General features: G+C 46.0%; 1 protein-coding gene across 1 annotated transcript in view; it reads left to right on the forward strand.

Moving 5' to 3' along the window:
- lrp2b (low density lipoprotein receptor-related protein 2b) overlaps positions 1-19,387 on the forward strand; it is a 94,023-nt gene that overhangs the window by 46,505 nt on the left and 28,131 nt on the right. Inside the window, exons 38-57 of the mRNA XM_029120088.2 lie at positions 185-421; positions 647-838; positions 1,201-1,377; positions 1,530-1,825; positions 1,993-2,437; positions 2,690-2,855; positions 3,929-4,087; positions 7,290-7,579; positions 7,839-8,042; positions 9,355-9,597; positions 10,055-10,180; positions 10,409-10,528; positions 10,859-10,990; positions 11,330-11,534; positions 11,824-12,119; positions 12,483-12,999; positions 13,326-13,478; positions 13,634-13,804; positions 18,578-18,801; positions 19,128-19,305. Of these exons, the coding sequence (XP_028975921.2) occupies positions 185-421; positions 647-838; positions 1,201-1,377; positions 1,530-1,825; positions 1,993-2,437; positions 2,690-2,855; positions 3,929-4,087; positions 7,290-7,579; positions 7,839-8,042; positions 9,355-9,597; positions 10,055-10,180; positions 10,409-10,528; positions 10,859-10,990; positions 11,330-11,534; positions 11,824-12,119; positions 12,483-12,999; positions 13,326-13,478; positions 13,634-13,804; positions 18,578-18,801; positions 19,128-19,305 (4,531 nt within the window). The remainder of the gene's footprint in view (positions 1-184; positions 422-646; positions 839-1,200; positions 1,378-1,529; positions 1,826-1,992; positions 2,438-2,689; positions 2,856-3,928; positions 4,088-7,289; positions 7,580-7,838; positions 8,043-9,354; positions 9,598-10,054; positions 10,181-10,408; positions 10,529-10,858; positions 10,991-11,329; positions 11,535-11,823; positions 12,120-12,482; positions 13,000-13,325; positions 13,479-13,633; positions 13,805-18,577; positions 18,802-19,127; positions 19,306-19,387) is intronic.

Genomic DNA, 19,387 nt, shown 5'->3' on the forward strand with positions numbered 1-19,387 from the left:
TGTTAATCTGTTTCCCTCTGATTCTTATGTTAAAAAAATATCAAAATAAGGATGAAGATTGTGCGTCCAATGTCCTTGAAAAAGCAAACTCCCAATACATACAGAATCAGCCTGCTTGTGTACTTCAGTATGCTTGTGGTTGTTCCGCTGAGCCGTCTCGGTCCTCCTTCCTCTTCTTCCCCAGACTCGGCTGGCACTACCAACGGCTGCAGCACCAGCAACGGCGGCTGTCCCCACCTGTGTCTGCCCAAGCCTGGGGGACAGAAGACATGTGCCTGCACCACAGGCTTCGTGCTTTCCCAGGATGGCACCACCTGTATGCAGTACGACTCCTACGCCGTGGTCTCCACCCCTAAACTCATCCGAGGCTTCCATATCAACAGCTCCGACCACTCAGAGGCAATGGTGCCTGTTGCCGGAAGTATGTAACACTGCATGTGGCTACGTTAAATAATACTGAGCGTAACATTGGCCTGCCCCAATTCTAACTGTAATCAGACAGTAACATTACATGGCTGGACGTATCCTACAACAAAGTGTGTTGTCTATCGCCTGTGTGCTAGTTCTAAAACCACACCGAAACTTAACAAGAAATGTAAGACCTGTAATCTGCTTTCACTTCTGGTTTCATCTCTTCCCATTGCAGACTCCTACTCTGAGATAGGCAACTTGGATCTTCACATCGCCTCTGGGTATATCTACTGGATGGACAACAGCACCTGGAGTGCCTACCGGGGGATCTTCAGGGCCCAGACCAACGGAGGAGGCTTCAGCCACGTCATCAACCAGGGCATCGGCCTAGGGGGTGTACATGGCATAGCCGTAGACTGGATTGCAGGTTGGTATCTAAAGTCGATAGAAATACTTATCCATGAAACCACACCCAGCAATCAGAAACTGGTTGAAATGATGGAATTGGGCTAGTCGCATGAGCTGTCGCAGTTGCTGAGGTGCAGGACAAAACCAAGAATCAACGTACTAACAGCAGATAGTGGATGATCTCTCCCTCAGAGCTCTCGGGCAACCGAACTTCATCACAGCACAATGAGCATTTTGTGATGAAGATCGTTTGACCGAATGCTCAAATAAATAAAAATAAAAAAGATGCATTCTTTCTGTGTGTGTGGAGATCCTCTTTCTTCTGAAATTATGGAGTTAAAACAAGAAACTGACCAGTTCCATTTTCCGTGTCAAACTCAGGAAACCTTTACTTCACCAACGCCTTCGGTTCCCAGACCTACTTGGAGGTGACCCGCCTCGAAACTCCCTACCGCACCATCCTCCTCAAGTGTACAGAGGATCGGCCCAGTGACCTAGCCGTCAGCCCCAAACTGCGCTTCCTATTCTGGGCCGATGGAGGCCAGAATCCCAAAATCGGTAGGTAACAGGGGTCACAGGTTCAAATCTGGAGCTCTGCTGATATGTTAAAATGGGACACATTGCGTCCTGGTGCAAGGCTTACCTCCAGAAATTGCTTCATCCAGGAGGCATGCGTCCTGTGTCTTTCAATGTATATGTTCTTTTTCTAGAACGTGCACAGCTAGATGGTAGCAACCGTACTGTGTTAGCCTCCGAGAGCCTGGCATCTCCACGTGGCCTCACCGTGGACTACACCAACGATGTCCTGTACTGGGCCGATGAAGGGCTGGATATGATATCGCGCATGGCGCCCGATGGAACGCAAAGGCAGATTGTCCGGTACGGGAGTCGATACCCGGCACCGTACGGATTGTCAATATTTGGGAATTCTATGTTGTGGGTGGATAGGAAGCTCGGAAAGCTTTTCCAGGCCAGCAAGGATCCTGCGAATACCACTCAGCCAGAGGTAACTGTTATTGTTTGGCTAGTGTTTGACGTATTGAAACTGTTAATATGCCTGCAACAGGCAGACTCAGAATGCACAACTCAGAGATATCAATTAAACTCGGATTCCTTCATGGCTTGTAAGCTATTATAAATAAACTGAAATAACAACACCACTGTCATCACCAGGTCATCCGCAACGGTGTCGACGGGCTCACGGACGTGGTGGTCTTCGACTCCCATGTGCAGCCCACGGCTGCCAACCTGGTGGGCTTCAACCCTTGCCAAGAGGACAACGGGCGCTGCCAGCAGCTCTGCTTTGCCTTGCCCGAGCAGGAGAAACCCACGTGCGCCTGCGCCCACGGCTCGCTCCTCAGCAATGGCGTCACGTGCGGCTATGGTCTGGATGAATTCCTAGTGTTCACCACCGACAACTCTCTGGACAGTTTACGTTTAGACCCTGCAGATCACTCTGTCCCCTACCCAACTGTCAGCCTGGACTTCAGTGTGGTGGCGCTGGATTTCGACTTTGCAGACAAGAGGATCTTTTTCACTCAGTATATGGGGACAGGTCGAAGCAGGATAGGCTATGTGATCACCACGGTGTCCGCCGCTCCTGTCATCCTCGCCAACAGTAAGTCTTGTGAATCCAAGTATTGCGTGAGGCTGTATGTCGGAGCTGTTATCTTTGCAGTATGTAGTGATCTCTGGGCTTCCTTTTTTCTCTCGCCCCTCTCTCTCTTTTTTCCTTTCAACCTTGTGTTATTCCTTTTGTCTTGCGCTCTTTTCCCTCGTTCTCTCACTTCTCCCCCCACACCAATCCTCCCTGTCTCTCCCCGCACTTCTCTTACGAACCCCCCCCCCCCCCTCTCTGCCTCTCTCTTAGATTTAAATGATCCAGAGGGGCTGGCCTATGACTGGATCCACAAGCGCCTCTACTTCACAGATTACTACGATAAGAGTGTCCAGGCCATTGGAGTAGATGGGCAGAACCGCTCTCTCATAGCCCATGCCAACCGCCCTCGTGGCATCATTGTGGACCCCTGCTACGGGTAAACTCCATTGTGATTTTTAATTCATCGCTAATTTCACAAAATGCCCACCAGACATTTCAAGAGGTGGTCTTTCCTGCATTCAAAGCTCATAGGCAACAGCCTTCCCAAAATCTCGCACCGCCTCTGTTTGTTGGCATGGTAAAACATGATTTTGCGCTCATATATAAAATACCTTCGAAACACTGCAGCTAAAACTTTTTCCATTTTGACTGTTGCCAGGTGGAGTGTTTTTCCTACAGAACTTAATTATGTTACTAACAATATAAATATATGATGAGCGTAAAAAGACGCTGGATCAGCGACAGCAGCAGAGCCTAGTAAAGCTGAAGGAAGTCGAGGGAGATTAATGATGTGGCGTCAAGGCAAAGATGGGGGGAAAATAACTTGACAAAGCTGTTTTGTTTTATATCCAAGTCTATATTAACAAGAACATAGCATAACAAAAATAGACAACAATAATATTGACTGCGATTTATTAGAAAGCTGATGGGTGATTTCATATTTATTTTTAAATTATATGTAAACAGTTATAGGTTATATTTAGAATATATATATTGCTTGCATATTTAGGTTGATATTAGGGAGGACAATGTAGTGTGCATTAGCTGCAGAAATGGACAACAGGGCAGATTTAACACTATAAAAGTTTTTTTTGTGTGTAGCCAAATTATATAAAGTATTTCACAGAGGGGTGTCCGGTAGAGTGAGGTACCACATTTGCCTAATTGTGACTGAACCAGTGAACAAGACAGGCTAAGATGTAGCACATCATAGTCAAATTTTATCAAATAAAACATAATTCCCCAACAACAAAATGGTGGCTAGTGAAAACGTTGAGTGCCTAGTGAGCAAAAAAGTGAATGTCAAGCGCTGATAGTAACATCTGTTCAAGAATGCTACAAATATTTTTAATATGGATGTTATCAATTTTTTTGTGGGGCCATTTTGCTATTTTCCTTTGTATGTTCTGATCTTTGTTAAGACTTCTTGATTGGTCAATAGGGATCCCATATTTCATGCTATATGCTGTGTATATCAAGATGTAAACTTCGCTATTTCTTTCTCTCCAGCTACCTTTACTGGACAGACTGGGGCAGCCCTGCTAAGATAGAGAGGTCTACACTGGGTGGGAACTTCCGGGTGCCAGTCATCAACACGGGTCTGTCCCAGCCCAATGGCCTCTCTATCGACTACCAGGAGAGAATGCTCTACTGGACCGACTCGTCCCTGTAAGATCAGGATTCTTTGCAACTTTCTCTAATTATTCAGCTGTTACCTGTCTTGTGTTTGAATGCACAGTACCAAGAGATTTGTAGTACTAGTTTGAATGTGAAAAAGGTAACTCATAGTTAAGTACCATTTCACAACATCTTTGTATGTACCTGATTTTTAAATGTACCTTACAGTACTTCAACATAGCCTGTGATTCAACATAATGTTCTTACCAGTTTGTCCTCTTCCTTAAATTTCTCCAAGCACTATAGTATGCTACGCACCAATTTATCATCCCCTCCACCCTCCTAAACACCCATCCATCCCCCTCCACCCTCCTAAACACCCATCCATCCCCCTCCACCCTCCACAACACACATCCATCCCCCTCCACCCTCCTAAACACCCATCCATCCCCCTCCACCCTCCTAAACACCCATCCATCCCCCTCCACCCTCCTAAACACCCATCCATCCCCCTCCACCCTCCTAAACACCCATCCATCCCCCTCCACCCTCCTAAACACACATCCATCCCCCCTCCACAACACACATCCATCCCCCTCCACCCTCCTAAACACCCATCCATCCCCCTCCACCCTCCTAAACCCTCCTAAACTCATTTAGCCACCACCCACTCACCTGAACCCTTATTCATCCATCTACCAAAACATTCACCATCCATTCCAAACACCCATACATCCACCCATCACCCATCCATCCGTACGTACATTGTAAATAAAAGGTCTACAGACCCCTCTTAAAATGCCAGGTTCTTGTGATGTAAAAGAATGAGACAAAGATAAATAATGTCAGAACTTTTTACACCTTTAATGTGACCTATAACATGAACAATTCAATTGAAAACCAAACTTAAATCTTTGAGAGGGATAAATAAAAAATAACCTGGTTGCATAAGTGTGGACACCCTTAAACTAATATTTTGTTGAAGCACCTTTTGATTTTATTACAGCACTCAGTCTTTTTGGCAGGAGTCTTTTAGTAGTGCACATCTTGACGTGACAATATTTGCCCACTCTTCTTTGCAAAAGCACTCCCAAATCTGTAAGATTGCGAGGACATTTCCTGTGCACAGCCCTCTTCAGATCACCCCACAGATGTTCATTTGGATTCAGGTCTGGGCTCTTCTGGTGAAGCCAAGCTTTTGTGGATTTAGATGTGTGCTTTGGGTCGTTGTCATGCTGAAAGGTGAACTTCCTCTTCATCTTCAGCTTTCTAACGGACGCCTGAAGGTTTTGTGCCAAAATTGCCTGGTATTTGGAACTGTTCATTACTCCCTCCACCCTGATTAAGGCTGCGGTTCAAGTCGAAGAAAAACAGCCCTAAAGCATGATGCTGCCACCACCATGCTTCACTGTGGGTATGGTGTTCTTTGGGTGATGTGCAGTGTTGTTTTTGCGCCAAACATACCTTTTGGAATAATGGGCAAAAAGTTCAACCTTAGTTTCATCAGACCATAACACATTTTCCCATGTGCTTTTGGGAGACTTGATGTTTGTTTTTGCAAACGTCAGCCGGGCTTGGATGTTTTTCTTTGTAAGCAAAGGCTTGTGTCTTGCCACCGAACCCCATGAAGCATATGGGAGATTGTTGTCACATGTAGCACACAGCCAGTACTTGCCAGAAATTCCAGCTGTTCCTTTAATGTTGCCGTAGGCCTCTTGGAAGCCTCCCTGATTAGTTTTCTTCTTGTATTTTCATAAACTTTGGAGGGACGTCCAGTTCTTGGTAATGTCTCTGTTGTGCCATATTTTCTCTACTTGATGATGACTGTCTTCACTGTGTTCCATGGTATATTGTGATGGTAATTCCATGTATCAACACTCTTAAAGGAGTAAGAAACAGAGACAAAGTTCTCTTGGCACATTCTAACAGTTTTATTAATATTTGCAAATATGAGAGACGCGTCAAACGCTTACAAACATAATCATCCGAGGAGTCTCTGACTTGATATAGCTCATTTAACAGTATATATCACATACAAAAAGGGGTGTGGTAAGATGCTGCCCATCTGTCTCATGTCAATAAAACACATTTCCTTTGTCCTATCTCACAAGTTAAATGCTACCCCCCCCACCTTTTCCTTCCTGCCATAATGTTTACTGTTGTGTTTACCTAAAGGGGCCAACTGACCTTACTTCCTCCCAAGGACCACATTCCTAAGGAACATTCCTTATCCCTTCTTGGTCTAGGAAGGAGAACATGGCCCAAATACCTGTTAATCCTCTGATATTATACAGACATGTGTGTCACAATCAAAGTAAAGATTTACATACCAGCCAATGGAAAGACAGACACTTCTCAAATGCACCTTAGTTAAAAAGTTCCATAACAATATCTAATGTTTTGGAAATTCCTTTATACCCTTTTCCTGACTGATGTCTTATAACAACGAGATCCCTTTGATGCTTTGGAAGCTCTCTGCGGACCATGGCTTTTGCTCTGAAATGTCAGGAAAATTCCCATGAAGAACGACTTAACTTTATTTGTGATAAATCAGAGTCACTTTAAATGATGGTAGGTGTGTAATGACTTCTATTTAACATGAGTTTGAATGTGATTGGTTAATTCTGAACACAGCCACATCCCCAGTTATAAAGAGAGTGTGCACACTTATGCACCAGTTTCAGTTTTTTTTTCAATTGTTCACATTATAGGTCACATTAAAAGAGAAAAAAGTTCTGACATGATTTATCTTTGTCTCATTCTTTTACATCACAAAAACCTGGCATTTTCACAGTGGTATGTAGACTTTTTATATCCACTGTACATCTATCCACCCGCCAAGCCACACACCTAAACACTCTTTCATTCATACATCTATCCCCCCAACCACCTGAACCCTCATCCATGCATCCGACCTCTCACACACCTAAACCTTTCTTAATTCCATCAGTACATGTACTGTACCAACCATTTGGACACACCTACTAATTCAGATACCAGTCAAAAAGGCTTGCTCAAGCACATGTCAGCGCTACAAGGGCGGGTGCAGTTGTGTAGTCACTATTATTTTACAATGAGGGGAAAACTACAACAAATGAAATACCCTTGAGTGGGTCTGACCAAACTTTTGACTGGTACTCTATATCCACCCACCTAACTGCATAACCACTCATCCATACAACCACTTTTAAAACCAGCCAACCAGTCATACATTTCTCTCCATCTTCACTCCACCCACTCCCCTCTTCACCAGAGATAAGATTGAGCGCTCCAGCCTGACCGGGGAGAACCGCCAGGTGATCTTGTCCGGGCTCCAGTACCCATACTCCATGACCGTCTTCCAGCAGGACATATACTGGACTGACTGGACAGCTCGCTCGGTCTACCGTGCCGGGAAGGATGACGGGTCAGGCTTCACTGTCCTGGCCCAGGAACTGCAGTACAAGCCCAATGACGTCCACGTGTACGCCAGTTCCAAACAGGAGGCTTGCTCAAGCCCGTGTCAGCAGTACAACGGCGGCTGTAGTCATGTCTGCGTGCCAGGTCAGGAGTTTGAATAACCAAATCTTTGATTTTAACATCTTGGAGCTCTCACACCTGTTCCAATGTGCTTGTCTCTGTCTTGTATTAATGATTGATAGGCTGACATGTTATCAGTACACTGTTGCCCCACTAATTATTTTGCCGGTGCGCCACACCAACACTGTACCTGCTTCTTTTTACCCCAGCTTCTAAGCATAGAAATGTATCCGTTTGTGTAAGTCCATCACCCCTAACTGTGAGGTTGTATCCCTCCATGTAGGCCCGTCTGGTCCGGAGTGTCAGTGTCCCTCAACAGGTAGCTGGTACCTGGCCAATAACGGCAAGGACTGTATTCATGACAGCGGTGACCGTTGCAAGCCGGACCAGTTCACCTGCCTGAACGGTGGCTGCATCTCGGCGCGTTGGAAGTGCGACGGCTACAGCGACTGCCAGGACGGCTCAGACGAGCTGGAGAGAGTCTGTGGTGAGTGTATTTTCCCTCGATCGTGTTTGTGGTCGTTTTTAGGGGTTTTCGCCAAAAGGCCACTGTTTTAGTCAAAACCCATCAGACAGCAAAGCCTTTTTCAGTCTCAGGTTTTTCTAACTCAGCAATTGCGTCAAATTTGAGATGCTGTCTAGCAAATGTGATCTTTCCACACTTGTCTCCGTCATTGTCGATGCAGTGGCCGTAAATCACACTTCACTAATCAACTGAACATTCAAATGCATTTCTAAAGCCCTGTTTGGATGAAAGTTCACTTGGACCAGGCAAGACCAGGCAAAAGCCACTGAGAACCCATCACACCTCCTCCTCCTTCCCCACCCAGCCTTCCACATGTGCCCCAACCCATCACACCTTCTCCTCCTTCACCACCCAGCCTTCCACATGTGCCCCAACCCATCACACCTTCTCCTCCTTCCCCACCCAGCCTTCCACATGTGCCCCAACCCATCACACCTTCTCCTCCTTCACCACCCAGCCTTCCACATGTGCCCCAACCCATCACACCTTCTCCTCCTTCACCACCCAGCCTTCCACATGTGCCCCAACCCATCACACCTTCTCCTCCTTCCCCACCCAGCCTTCCACATGTGCCCCAACCCATCACACCTTCTCCTCCTTCACCACCCAGCCTTCCACATGTGCCCCAACCCATCACACCTTCTCCTCCTTCACCACCCAGCCTTCCACATGTGCCCCAACCCATCACACCTTCTCCTCCTTCACCACCCAGCCTTCCACATGTGCCCCAACCCATCACACCTTCTCCTCCTTCCCCACCCAGCCTTCCACATGTGCCCCAACCCATCACACCTTCTCCTCCTTCACCACCCAGCCTTCCACATGTGCCCCAACCCATCACACCTTCTCCTCCTTCCCCACCCAGCCTTCCACATGTGCCCCAACCCATCACACCTTCTCCTCCTTCCCCACCCAGCCTTCCACATGTGCCCCAACCCATCACACCTTCTCCTCCTTCACCACCCAGCCTTCCACATGTGCCCCAACCCATCACACCTTCTCCTCCTTCCCCACCCAGCCTTCCACATGTGCCCCAACCCATCACACCTCCTCCTCCTTCCCCACCCAGCCTTCCACATGTGCCCCAACCCATCACACCTCCTCCTACTTCCCCACCCAGCCTTCCACATGTGCCCCAACCCATCACACCTCCTCCTACTTCCCCACCCAGCCTTCCACGTGTGCTCCAACCCATCACACCTCCTCCTACTTCCCCACCCAGCCTTCCATGTGTGCTCCAACCCATCACACCTTCTCCTCCTTCCCCACCCAGCCTTCCATGTGTGCTCGGCCCAGGACTTCACCTGTGACAACGGCCGCTGTGTGCCCGTGTCCTACGCGTGCGACTACACCGACGACTGTGGCGACAACAGTGACGAGCTGGGCTGCCCGTTCCCCACCTGCGCCCCCGACACCGAGTTCACCTGCACCAACGGGCGCTGCATCTCGGCCGCCTTCGTCTGCAACGGCTTCAACGACTGCCGCGACAACGGCACCTCGGACGAGATCAACTGCCGTGAGTGATGGCCTGCCCGCGGACCCTGTTGATTGACACAGGGTGGAAAATGGGCCGTTAATGGGATTTCCAGACAAGAGACTGTGCTTGTTGACAGACACTGTTAAGCTTCAGCACACGTTTATAGGGGTTCACTCTGTCAGGTTTTACCTTGTCCTTCAACCTCCCAGCATGGTTCTGACAACCTTGTTCTGGAAACACCTGCCAGAGTCTGCAGGACTTTGCCTTGAGTAACCTACCTGGGACACAAGTTGTTTCAATTCAGTTAAATCACTCAACTTAGCGATTCGTCTCAGTCGGTTGGTACAGTGATCGACTAAAATTCAGCACAGCAGGTCATCCAGGCCCATTAAATAAAACAAATCTGCTTACCGTGCAACTCTTTAGTAACAGTGTTACTGACCCCCCTCTTTCGCCCTCGCACTCTCTCAATCACTCACGCTCTCCCTCTCCACAGCGCCAAGGACATGTCCATCGGGACAGACCAAGTGTGACAGCACCAACATCTGCATCTACCCTGACCAACTGTGCGACGGCTTCAACAACTGTGGAGACAACAGTGACGAGAACGCTCTGTTCTGCGGTAAGTCCAGCTACGCTGTCTGTTCGGTTGCATCTCACGTTGGCGCCCCCTGTGACCTGTTCACCACTGTCCACAGGTGTGGCTGAGGGCCAGACACCCAAGCTTCATTCATACACAAGGCTGCTTTTAAAAGAAAAATGCATTTCAAGGTGCTCAAAGCAAAAGATTGGAATGAAATGATAACCTGCGTTTATAAGCCTCGTTGACGTACATACACACGTGTTACAGAGGGACGGACGTGCTCCCCGGACCAGTTCCAGTGTGACCAGGGGAAGTGTATACCCAGCCACTGGGTGTGTGACTGGATCAAAGACTGCGCCGATGGTACTGACGAGCCCCCCTCCTGCCGTGAGTATTGTCAAACCTGGGCCACGTTCAGCAGGAACTAAAGGAAAGAAAATGGACTGAAACTGAGCCAGAACCTGGACACTTCCAATAGCATTTTTGTTTTAGAATATTTAGGACCCTAGGCCACATTCATAAGGCTAACAATGTTGAGTATACAGAAATGAGAACAGGTAGAACAGTATTGGTTCCTTTCTCCGCAAGAGGGAGTCTCACTGGTTTAGCGGCTTGGTCAGTGAAAATAACGTGAAGTATCATTAACATAAAGTATCATTTAGTGTCAAGTAACATTTAACGTTTATTAGCGTATTTTCCATGGTCACTCCCCTCCAGAGGAGCAGATAAACACCTGTCACCCTGACCAGTTCACCTGTACAAACGGCAACTGTATCCCCTCGTCACTGACCTGTGACGGCAACAACGACTGTTGGGACAACAGCGACGAGAAACCAGAGCTTCAATGCGGTGAGCGCTAGATCAGCATTCATTAAAACATCACTGCACTTTAGTCAAATAACCGAGACACTACAGGCTTGTCGCATAAACCCAAGCATGTGAGTGGCACAAAGCAAATAAAATGGGGCAGTTTTCGAGGCTCCACCGTTACAATATGGTTAAAACGTAAAAATATGTTTTTTTGAAGAGAAAAGACGTTTAGTCGGCCCTTTTATCCAGATAGACGGAAGTACTTTCCCTCTTTATTGGAAATCGAACCCACAGCGCTGGCGTTTTAGTTCACATGTTACTGACTGGTGCTAGGGAAAGGTGTATGTGTGCATTCTCATTATACTCTCCCCTGTGCAGGAGAGCGGACATGTGCTTCCCATCAGTTCACCTGCCCTCCTCCATGGCGCCCAGGCCACCCTCGATGCATCCCCCTGAGCTTCGTGTGCGACGGGGATAAGGACTGTGCCGACGCAGCCGACGAGCTGCAGAACTGCCCCAACCGCACCTGCCACATGAACGAGTTCACCTGCGCCAACGGCCTGTGTATCCACGTCCCCTTCCAGTGAGTGTGGGCCTGTCACCTCAGTTGTTTCACATGCATTTGCAGCTCTTCTCTTCATAAACTCCTCTCTTACCTTTTTCTTCTCTCGTTTTTATCTTTACTAGTTATATTTATTCTTTTAACTTTCTGTATTTTCTTTCTATATTTTATTTCTCTTTCTGTTTTTCTCACTAAGACTGTTTTCATATACAATACATTGGCAGCTTTTTTAATGTGCAGCCTGCTTATATGAAGAGATCCTAACGCATCTGCAACCCCCACATAACCTCTTGTCCGTCTCCGACTTCAGCTGTGACAGGGTCAACGACTGTGGAGATGGCAGTGACGAGCTGGGCTGTTCCTATGACCCCTGCGACAGCCACCAGTTCACCTGCCAAAACGGCGCCTGCATCCCAGCCTCCTTTGCGTGCGACGGGGCCGCCGACTGCTTGGATGGTTCCGACGAGGCGGAGAGCGTGTGCAGCACTCCCCAGGCCACCTGTGCGCCGACGGAGTACCTGTGCAAATCAGGAGAGTGTATCGACAACCACAAGGTCTGCAATTCACAGAACGATTGCACGGACAGCAGCGACGAGAAGGGATGCGGTAAGACAGAACACAATGCGACATAATGGGCAATGTGAGGACAGAGTGCTTTGGAGTAGGAAGGAAGTGCATGATGTACGAAATTAGGACCTGGAATAGGATAGAAATATTATAGGACATTTAAATTTAAAGGAGTTTTAGAATATAGACTAGGCGTTATGTATGTGAAATAGTGTTGAGAGTAAACATTTTCGGATTCGGACATCTGTTTGGGGAACTGATAATATGTATTTGCAGCTTTAGATTTTACAGTAGAAAAAACAACCGTGAATTGGATTCCAAGACTAATGTTACAGCAACACATTTTAATATAAGAGCGCTGATCCTACCCCACTCTGATCGCCTTCCATGTCCTGTTTGTAGGAATTAACGAATGCAGCGACCCGTCTGTCCACAAATGTGCCCAGTTATGCACCGACACGCAGACGGGTTACTACTGCTCGTGCCTCGCCGGATACAGCCTCATGCCCGACGGCAAGGCGTGCGCCGACATTGACGAGTGTAGCGACACGCCCGCTGTCTGCAGTCAAATCTGCGACAACTCGGCGGGTTCCTTCCACTGCAAATGCGCCCCGGGGTACCTGCGCGAGCCAGACCAGCGCGGGTGCCGCCAGAACAGCGGCATCGTCCCTTACCTGCTGTACAGCAATCGTTATTACATCCGTAATCTGACCACGGACGGGACGCAGCTGAGCGTGGTTCTGCAGGGGCTGACGGACGCGGTGGCGCTGGATTTCGATCATTACGAAAAGAGGCTTTACTGGCTGGATGCGGGACTCGGTCAGATCGAGAGGATGCGATTCGATGGCAGTGAGAGGGAGACGATTGTGAATGACAACCTGGTAGGGGCTGAGGGGCTGGCCTTGGATTGGGTTGGCAGGTGAGTAAAGGTGGAGGGGCATCAGGGATTGCTTGTCGTTTTTTGGTCATTTGCTCTGTAGCTATGTCGTTTCCTTCATCTCCAGCAGCTCAGTTAGGAATGACAAATGGGACAAATTGTGATAGTGGGAATAACTTCCCTGTCCCCTGTAGAATGTCCTGGTCCAAATCCTAATTAATCTTCACCAGAATTTACATTTCAGTTCCTGCCTTCAGTTGCCAGATAATGAAACATATTTGTGTCTCCTAATAAACATATGTAAGTCTGTCCATAGCATAAATGTACCTAGTTCCCTTGTCACTCTCGTATGTTTGTGCATCCCAAAGGAAACTGTACTGGGTGGAGAGTTATTACGGCGCTCTCCACGTGTCTGAGCTGGATGGACGTTTCCAGAAGAAACTGCTGAGTGGTTGCATGGGGCCTAATTCCACCTACTGTTTTGTCCAGCCCCGTGCTGTGGCCCTTAACCCCAAATACGGGTACATCATACATGCACACCCACATCCTCACTTGCGTAATGAAGACAGTGACAGTTTGTGGACAGTTTGTATTTATCATTGAGTAATACCAATGAACCAGTGACATTTATTTCTCGGTTGACTTAACATTCAGTTATTTCCCCCTCGGCCTGCAGCTGGCTGTACTGGACAGATTGGGGCTCCACAGCCTACATCGGCAGGGTTGGCATGGATGGCACCAACGCCACTGCCCTCATCACCACCAAACTGGAATGGCCCAGTGCCCTGACTATTGACTACACCACCAACAAGATCTTCTTCGCAGACTCCCACCTCAACTTTCTAGAGTGAGGCAATAACACCAGTACACTGTCTTCAGAGAAAACTCAATCACTGTCTCCAACGCTTTTTATATAGTGACATTGGCCCTCATTTATCAAAATGGTGTACACCAAATTTCCAGCGTACACCTGGCATACAGCCAAAACCACGGTGACTTTGAGATTTATCAATATGGACGTTGGCGTACGGCACTCTCAAATCCTACGCCAGCTCAGGAGGTGGTGTATGCATGTTTTGAGTTAGTGCGGAAATGAGCAGAAAAAAAAATCCTAACGCACTGACAAACTAAAATATATGATATATTATGACCCACTGTAAAAAAAAAAAAAAACTTCAGTGTTTAGTTTTTTGCAACATGGACTTCAATGTTTAATTTGTGTGACTTTACCAAAGCATTTGATTTATATGTATTCCTTCAGATGCGAGCCTGTGCGCTTTACATGACCTTTCAGGGTTAGGCCCGGCAGTTGCGCACGGACTGGGTTCAGTAATAAAAGGCTTTTAATGACCAAAATATAATTCAGACTGACAAAATAATAAAAATGACATTCTTCTTCTTTTAAATAATAATAATAATAATAGAAATAATAATAATAACGACATTCTTCTTCTAAATAACAATAAACGTCATTAATAATAAATATCATAAAATAATAAGACGAATATTACAAATTGTCATGCAATTATTAATGTGAATGAATGGTACTCCACATCACATCATCATCTTTTATTCCGCTTTTTTAACTGCCAAATGAAACAATTAAATTTCTTTCTACCTCCCTGGTGATCGTCTCAATCTCCACGTCAGAGAAGTTTCTCTTTTTTGCCGTCTTCCGTGTGTCCATGGTGTAAAATGAGGGCGTGGGGGAAGTGGAGACTTGAATATATAGGGGTGTGTTATTCTAATGACGGTTGTTTTCAGCCGCGGCATTTATCAAGGGCAGGTATTGCGTACACCTGGATTTTAAAGGTACGCACAGCTTCATAAATCAGGCGGTGAGAGGAGTGTAAGCAAAATCTTACGCCAACATATACACTCGTTTCTACGCAAGAATGATAAATGAGGGCCATTGTGTGTATTTTTCTACATACAAATAAATACAATGAATATAAAACCCCTAGAAGTCAGCATTGATAAAATGCTCTTTAGAAAGTCAGTGAAGCTCAAATACAGATGGGTGACAAATTGAAGGAAAAACCTGAATGAGTGGAGGGACATAATGAATGCAGATGCTTCCATACAGGTGTACTGCATGATACAATTGCTTTTTCCTTTAATTTGCCTCACATCTGTATGCAGATGCATCTCAAAAAATTGGAATATCATGGAAAGGTTCGTTTTTTCCGTAATTCAAATCAAAAAGTGACACCTTCATATATTCTAGATTCATTACACATAAAGTGAAACATTTCAAGCCTTTTTTGTTTCAGTCTTGATTACGGCTTACAGCTTGTGGAAATCTAAAATCCTGTATCTCAAAATAATAGAATAAAACATTTACAATACACAAATATCAACCAGAGAAGAGCTTTAATCAGTTAATTATCTCCCTGAGCCTTCAATACACACAACCACAATCATGGGGAAGACTGCTGACTTGACAGTTGTCCAGAAGACACTCATTGACACCCTCCACGAGGAGGGCAAGCCACAGAAGGTCATTGCTGAAAGGGCTGGCTGTTTCCAGAGTGCTGTATCATAGCATATTCATGAAAAGTTGACTGGAAGGGAAAAGTGAGGTAGGAAAAGGTGTACAAACAACAGGGATGACCGCAGCCTTGAGAAGATTGTCAAGCAAAGCCGATTCAAGAACTTGGGGAAGCTTCACAAGGAGTGGACAGAGGCTGGAGTCAGTGCATCAAGAGCCACTATGTACAGACGTGTCCAGGAAATGGGTTAAAAATGTTGCATTCTTATTGTCAAGCCACTCCTGAACCAGAGCCAACGTCAGAAGTGTCTTACCTGGGCGAAGGAGAAAAATAACTGGACCATTGCCCAGTGGTCCAAAGTCCTCTCTTCAGATGAAAGTACATTTTGCATTTAATTTGGAAATCAAGGTCCCAGAGTCTGGAGGAAGAATGGAGAAGCACATAATCCAAGTTGTTTTAAGTCCCGTATGATGTTTCCACAGTCAGTGATGGTTTGGGGTGTCATGCCATCTGCTGGTGTTGGTCCACTGTGTTTTATCAAGTCCAGAGTCAATGCAGCCATCTACCAGAAGATTTTAGAACACTTAATGCTTCTATCTGCTGACAAGCTTTATGGAGATGCTGATTTCCTTTTCCAGGAGGACTAGCACATGCCCATAGTCCCAAAACAACCGGTAACTGGTTTGCTGCCCATGGTATTACTGTGCCAGATTGGCTAGTCAACTTGCCTTGACCTGTCAAGAGGAAAATGAGATACACCAGACCCAACAACATAGACAAGCTCAAGGCCGCTATCAATGCAACCTGGGCTTCCATAACACTTCAGCAGTGCCACAGGCGGATTGCCTCCATGCCACACCACATTGATGCAATAATTCATGCAAAAGGTATTGAGTGCATCAATTAACATACTTAGGAAACCATTGCTGGTGTTTTAAATTAATTATCTGATTAGAGCTCTTCTCAGGTCGACATTTCTGTATTATACATTTTTTATTCGAATATTTTGAGATACTCCATGAGCTGTAAACCATAATCATCAAGATTGAAACAAAAAAAGCTTGAAATGTTTCACTTTACAGTTGTGCTCAAAAGTTTGGAGAATTGGTGATATATGTACCATTTGTGAAGAAAACATGAGTGAGTAAAAGAGGAGACCTGTTTTGGTGCATTTTTGAGGTTATGGAATTTTAAGCTTCATTCAGGTTAGAAGAGGCTGAACGAAGGTTCGTTTCAATTCACTTGCTATGACGCGCTAGCGTTCCAGCTCAGCCAGCGTTCCAGCTCAGCCAGCGTTCTTTTGCCGTTTTTGAGGCTAGGGTGAATTTGTATGCGTTCTATTGTCCTGCCTAATACTACACTAAAAAGGAACACTAACTCTAACTAGCTTAGTCGATAGCTGGCCGGCATACCACAGTAAACTACTTACCCTCGTAGTTGTGCAGATAACTCGATACGTAGAGTTTGAATCCCTTGTTCCGCTTGCTTGTTGGAGCAGGGGACCAGGCATCAACAATTCGATCAATTCGACATCACTAATGCTTATTTTAGGCAGGTCTTGGAGACATCTACTAAAAACAGAAATTTTGGGCGACGCGGGTGATCGCCTTAAGTAAACCGGAAAATGATATGCCGACATCTGGCTAAAGCGGAAGTTCGTCCATACGCTTGTGCACAGAGCCTATTGCCCCCTTTAGCATCAATGACAGCGTGCAGTCTTTTCTAATAGTTGTCTATGAGGCCCCTGCAGGTGGTATAGTTGCCCATTCGCCTTGGCAAAATGCCTCAAGGTCATGCAAAGTCTTTGGTCATCTTGCATGAACCACAATTTAAAATAGATATTATTAAGGTCAGGAAACTGTGATGGTCACTCCAGAACATTCACCTTTTTCTGCTGTAACAACTCGAGGGTCAACTTGGCCTTGTGCTTAAGGTCATTGTCGTGCTGTAAAGCCCAAGAGCGTCCCATGCGCAGCTTTTGTGCACAAGAATGCAAATTGTCTGCCAGTATTTTCTGATAACATGCTGCATTCATCTTGCCATTAATTTTCACAGGATTCCCTGTGCCTTTAGAGCTCACACACCCCAAAAACATCAGTGAGCCACCACCATGCATCACAGTGGGATGGTATTCTTTTCACTACAGGCCTTGTTGACCCCTCTCCAAACATTTATGGTTCTGACCATAAAGCTCTATTTTGGTCTCGTTTCTTCAAATTAGTGTGCCAGAAGCTATAAGGCGTGTTGTCAGGCGTGTTGTCAGGCGTGTTGTCAGGCGTGTTGTCGGGCGTGTTGTCGGGCATGTTGTCGGGCATGTTGTCGGGCATGTTGTAACCGGGCTTTTTTGTGGCGTTGGCGCAGTAAAGGCTTCTTTCTGGCAACTCGACCATGCAGCTCATTTTTGTTCAAGTATCGTCATATTGTGCCCCTTGAAACAACCACACCGTCTTTTTCCAGAGCAGACAGTATTTCTCCTGAGGTTGCCTGTGGGTTTTTCTTTGTATCCCGAACAATTCTTCTGTCAGTTTTGGCTGAAATCTTTCTTGGTCTACCTGACCTTGGCTTGGTATCAAAAGATCCCCAAATTTTCCACTTAACAAGTGATTGAACAGTACTGACTGGCATTTGCAATGCTTTGGATATCTTTCTATAACCTTTTCCATTTTTATAAAGTTCAATTACCTTGTTATGCAGGTCTTTTGATAATTTTTTTCTGCTCCCCATGGCTCAGTATCTAGCCTGCTCAGTGCATTCACGTGAGAACTAATAAACTCATTGACTATTTATTCACAGACACTAATTGCAATTTAAAAAGCCACAGGTGTGGGAAATTCACCTTTAATTGCAATCTGTGTGTGTCACCTTGTGTGTCTGTAACATGGCCAAACATACAAGGGTATGTAAACTTTTGATCAGGGCCTTTGATTTCTGTCATCATTATGATTTAAAAAGGAGCCAAATAACTATGTGATAATAAATGGCTTCCTAAAAGACATTATTTTGCATGATCAATAATTATTTCAAAATCAATGCTAAAATGTCACAATTTCTGCCAGGGTATGCAAATGTATGTATACTTGTAAAACTGTATCTGCTTAAATGTATATCCACATGCCCTCTCCCTAAAGTTTTGCTGATATGGATGGGAGTAACCGCCACCGGGCCATAGCGGGCTCCCTGCCACACCCTTACGCAGTCACCCTGTTTGAAGATTGGGTCTACTGGACCGACCGGAACACTCACACAGTTGAGAAGGCCCACAAGTACACAGGTGCCAGCCGCGTCGTCATGGGCAACAACACCCACCGGCCGACCGACATCCATGTGTACCATCCCTACAGGCAGCCCTCCAGTATGTATAGTGTCATGCACTTTGACCTTTCTGGTAGCGTGACGTGGTGTTTGTCAATGAGGGGGATTTTTTTGTTGCCTGTTTTTGCTCAGCCCTGTACTTTATTTTTTCTCATTTGTATTTTTCTTACTGGGGTTGGTTTTTGAGATGCCAGCTTTTTTTTTTTGTAGAGTTCAATATTTTTGACTTGGAAATTTGTTAGATTTCACCTGCCTTAGTTCAGACACTTCCTAGATAAAAGGCTAAGATGTAAGCAAAGATGATATCGTTTTTATTGCCATTGAAGACGTGCCTATTTTAAATGACTTCTAACTGGTGTTTCTTAGGCAACAACCCTTGCACCACACACCACACGACCTGCAGCCACCTATGTCTTATTGGCCCCGGTGGGACCAGCGCTTCATGTGAGTGTCCGGACCACTTCATTGGCCTGTCTGTGGGCTTCCAGTTCCAGTGCGTGGCCGACTGCTCCAGCACCCAGTTCCGCTGTGGAGACAATGAGAAGTCAGTCTGCCATTCTCTTGCTCGTGTTAATTACAATAAATATTTGTAATTAGTCAATTAAGGATGTTTGGAACAGTTACCA

The sequence above is a fragment of the Esox lucius genome, chromosome 5, assembly GCF_011004845.1.
Source record: "Esox lucius isolate fEsoLuc1 chromosome 5, fEsoLuc1.pri, whole genome shotgun sequence".
Lineage (NCBI taxonomy): Eukaryota > Metazoa > Chordata > Actinopteri > Esociformes > Esocidae > Esox > Esox lucius.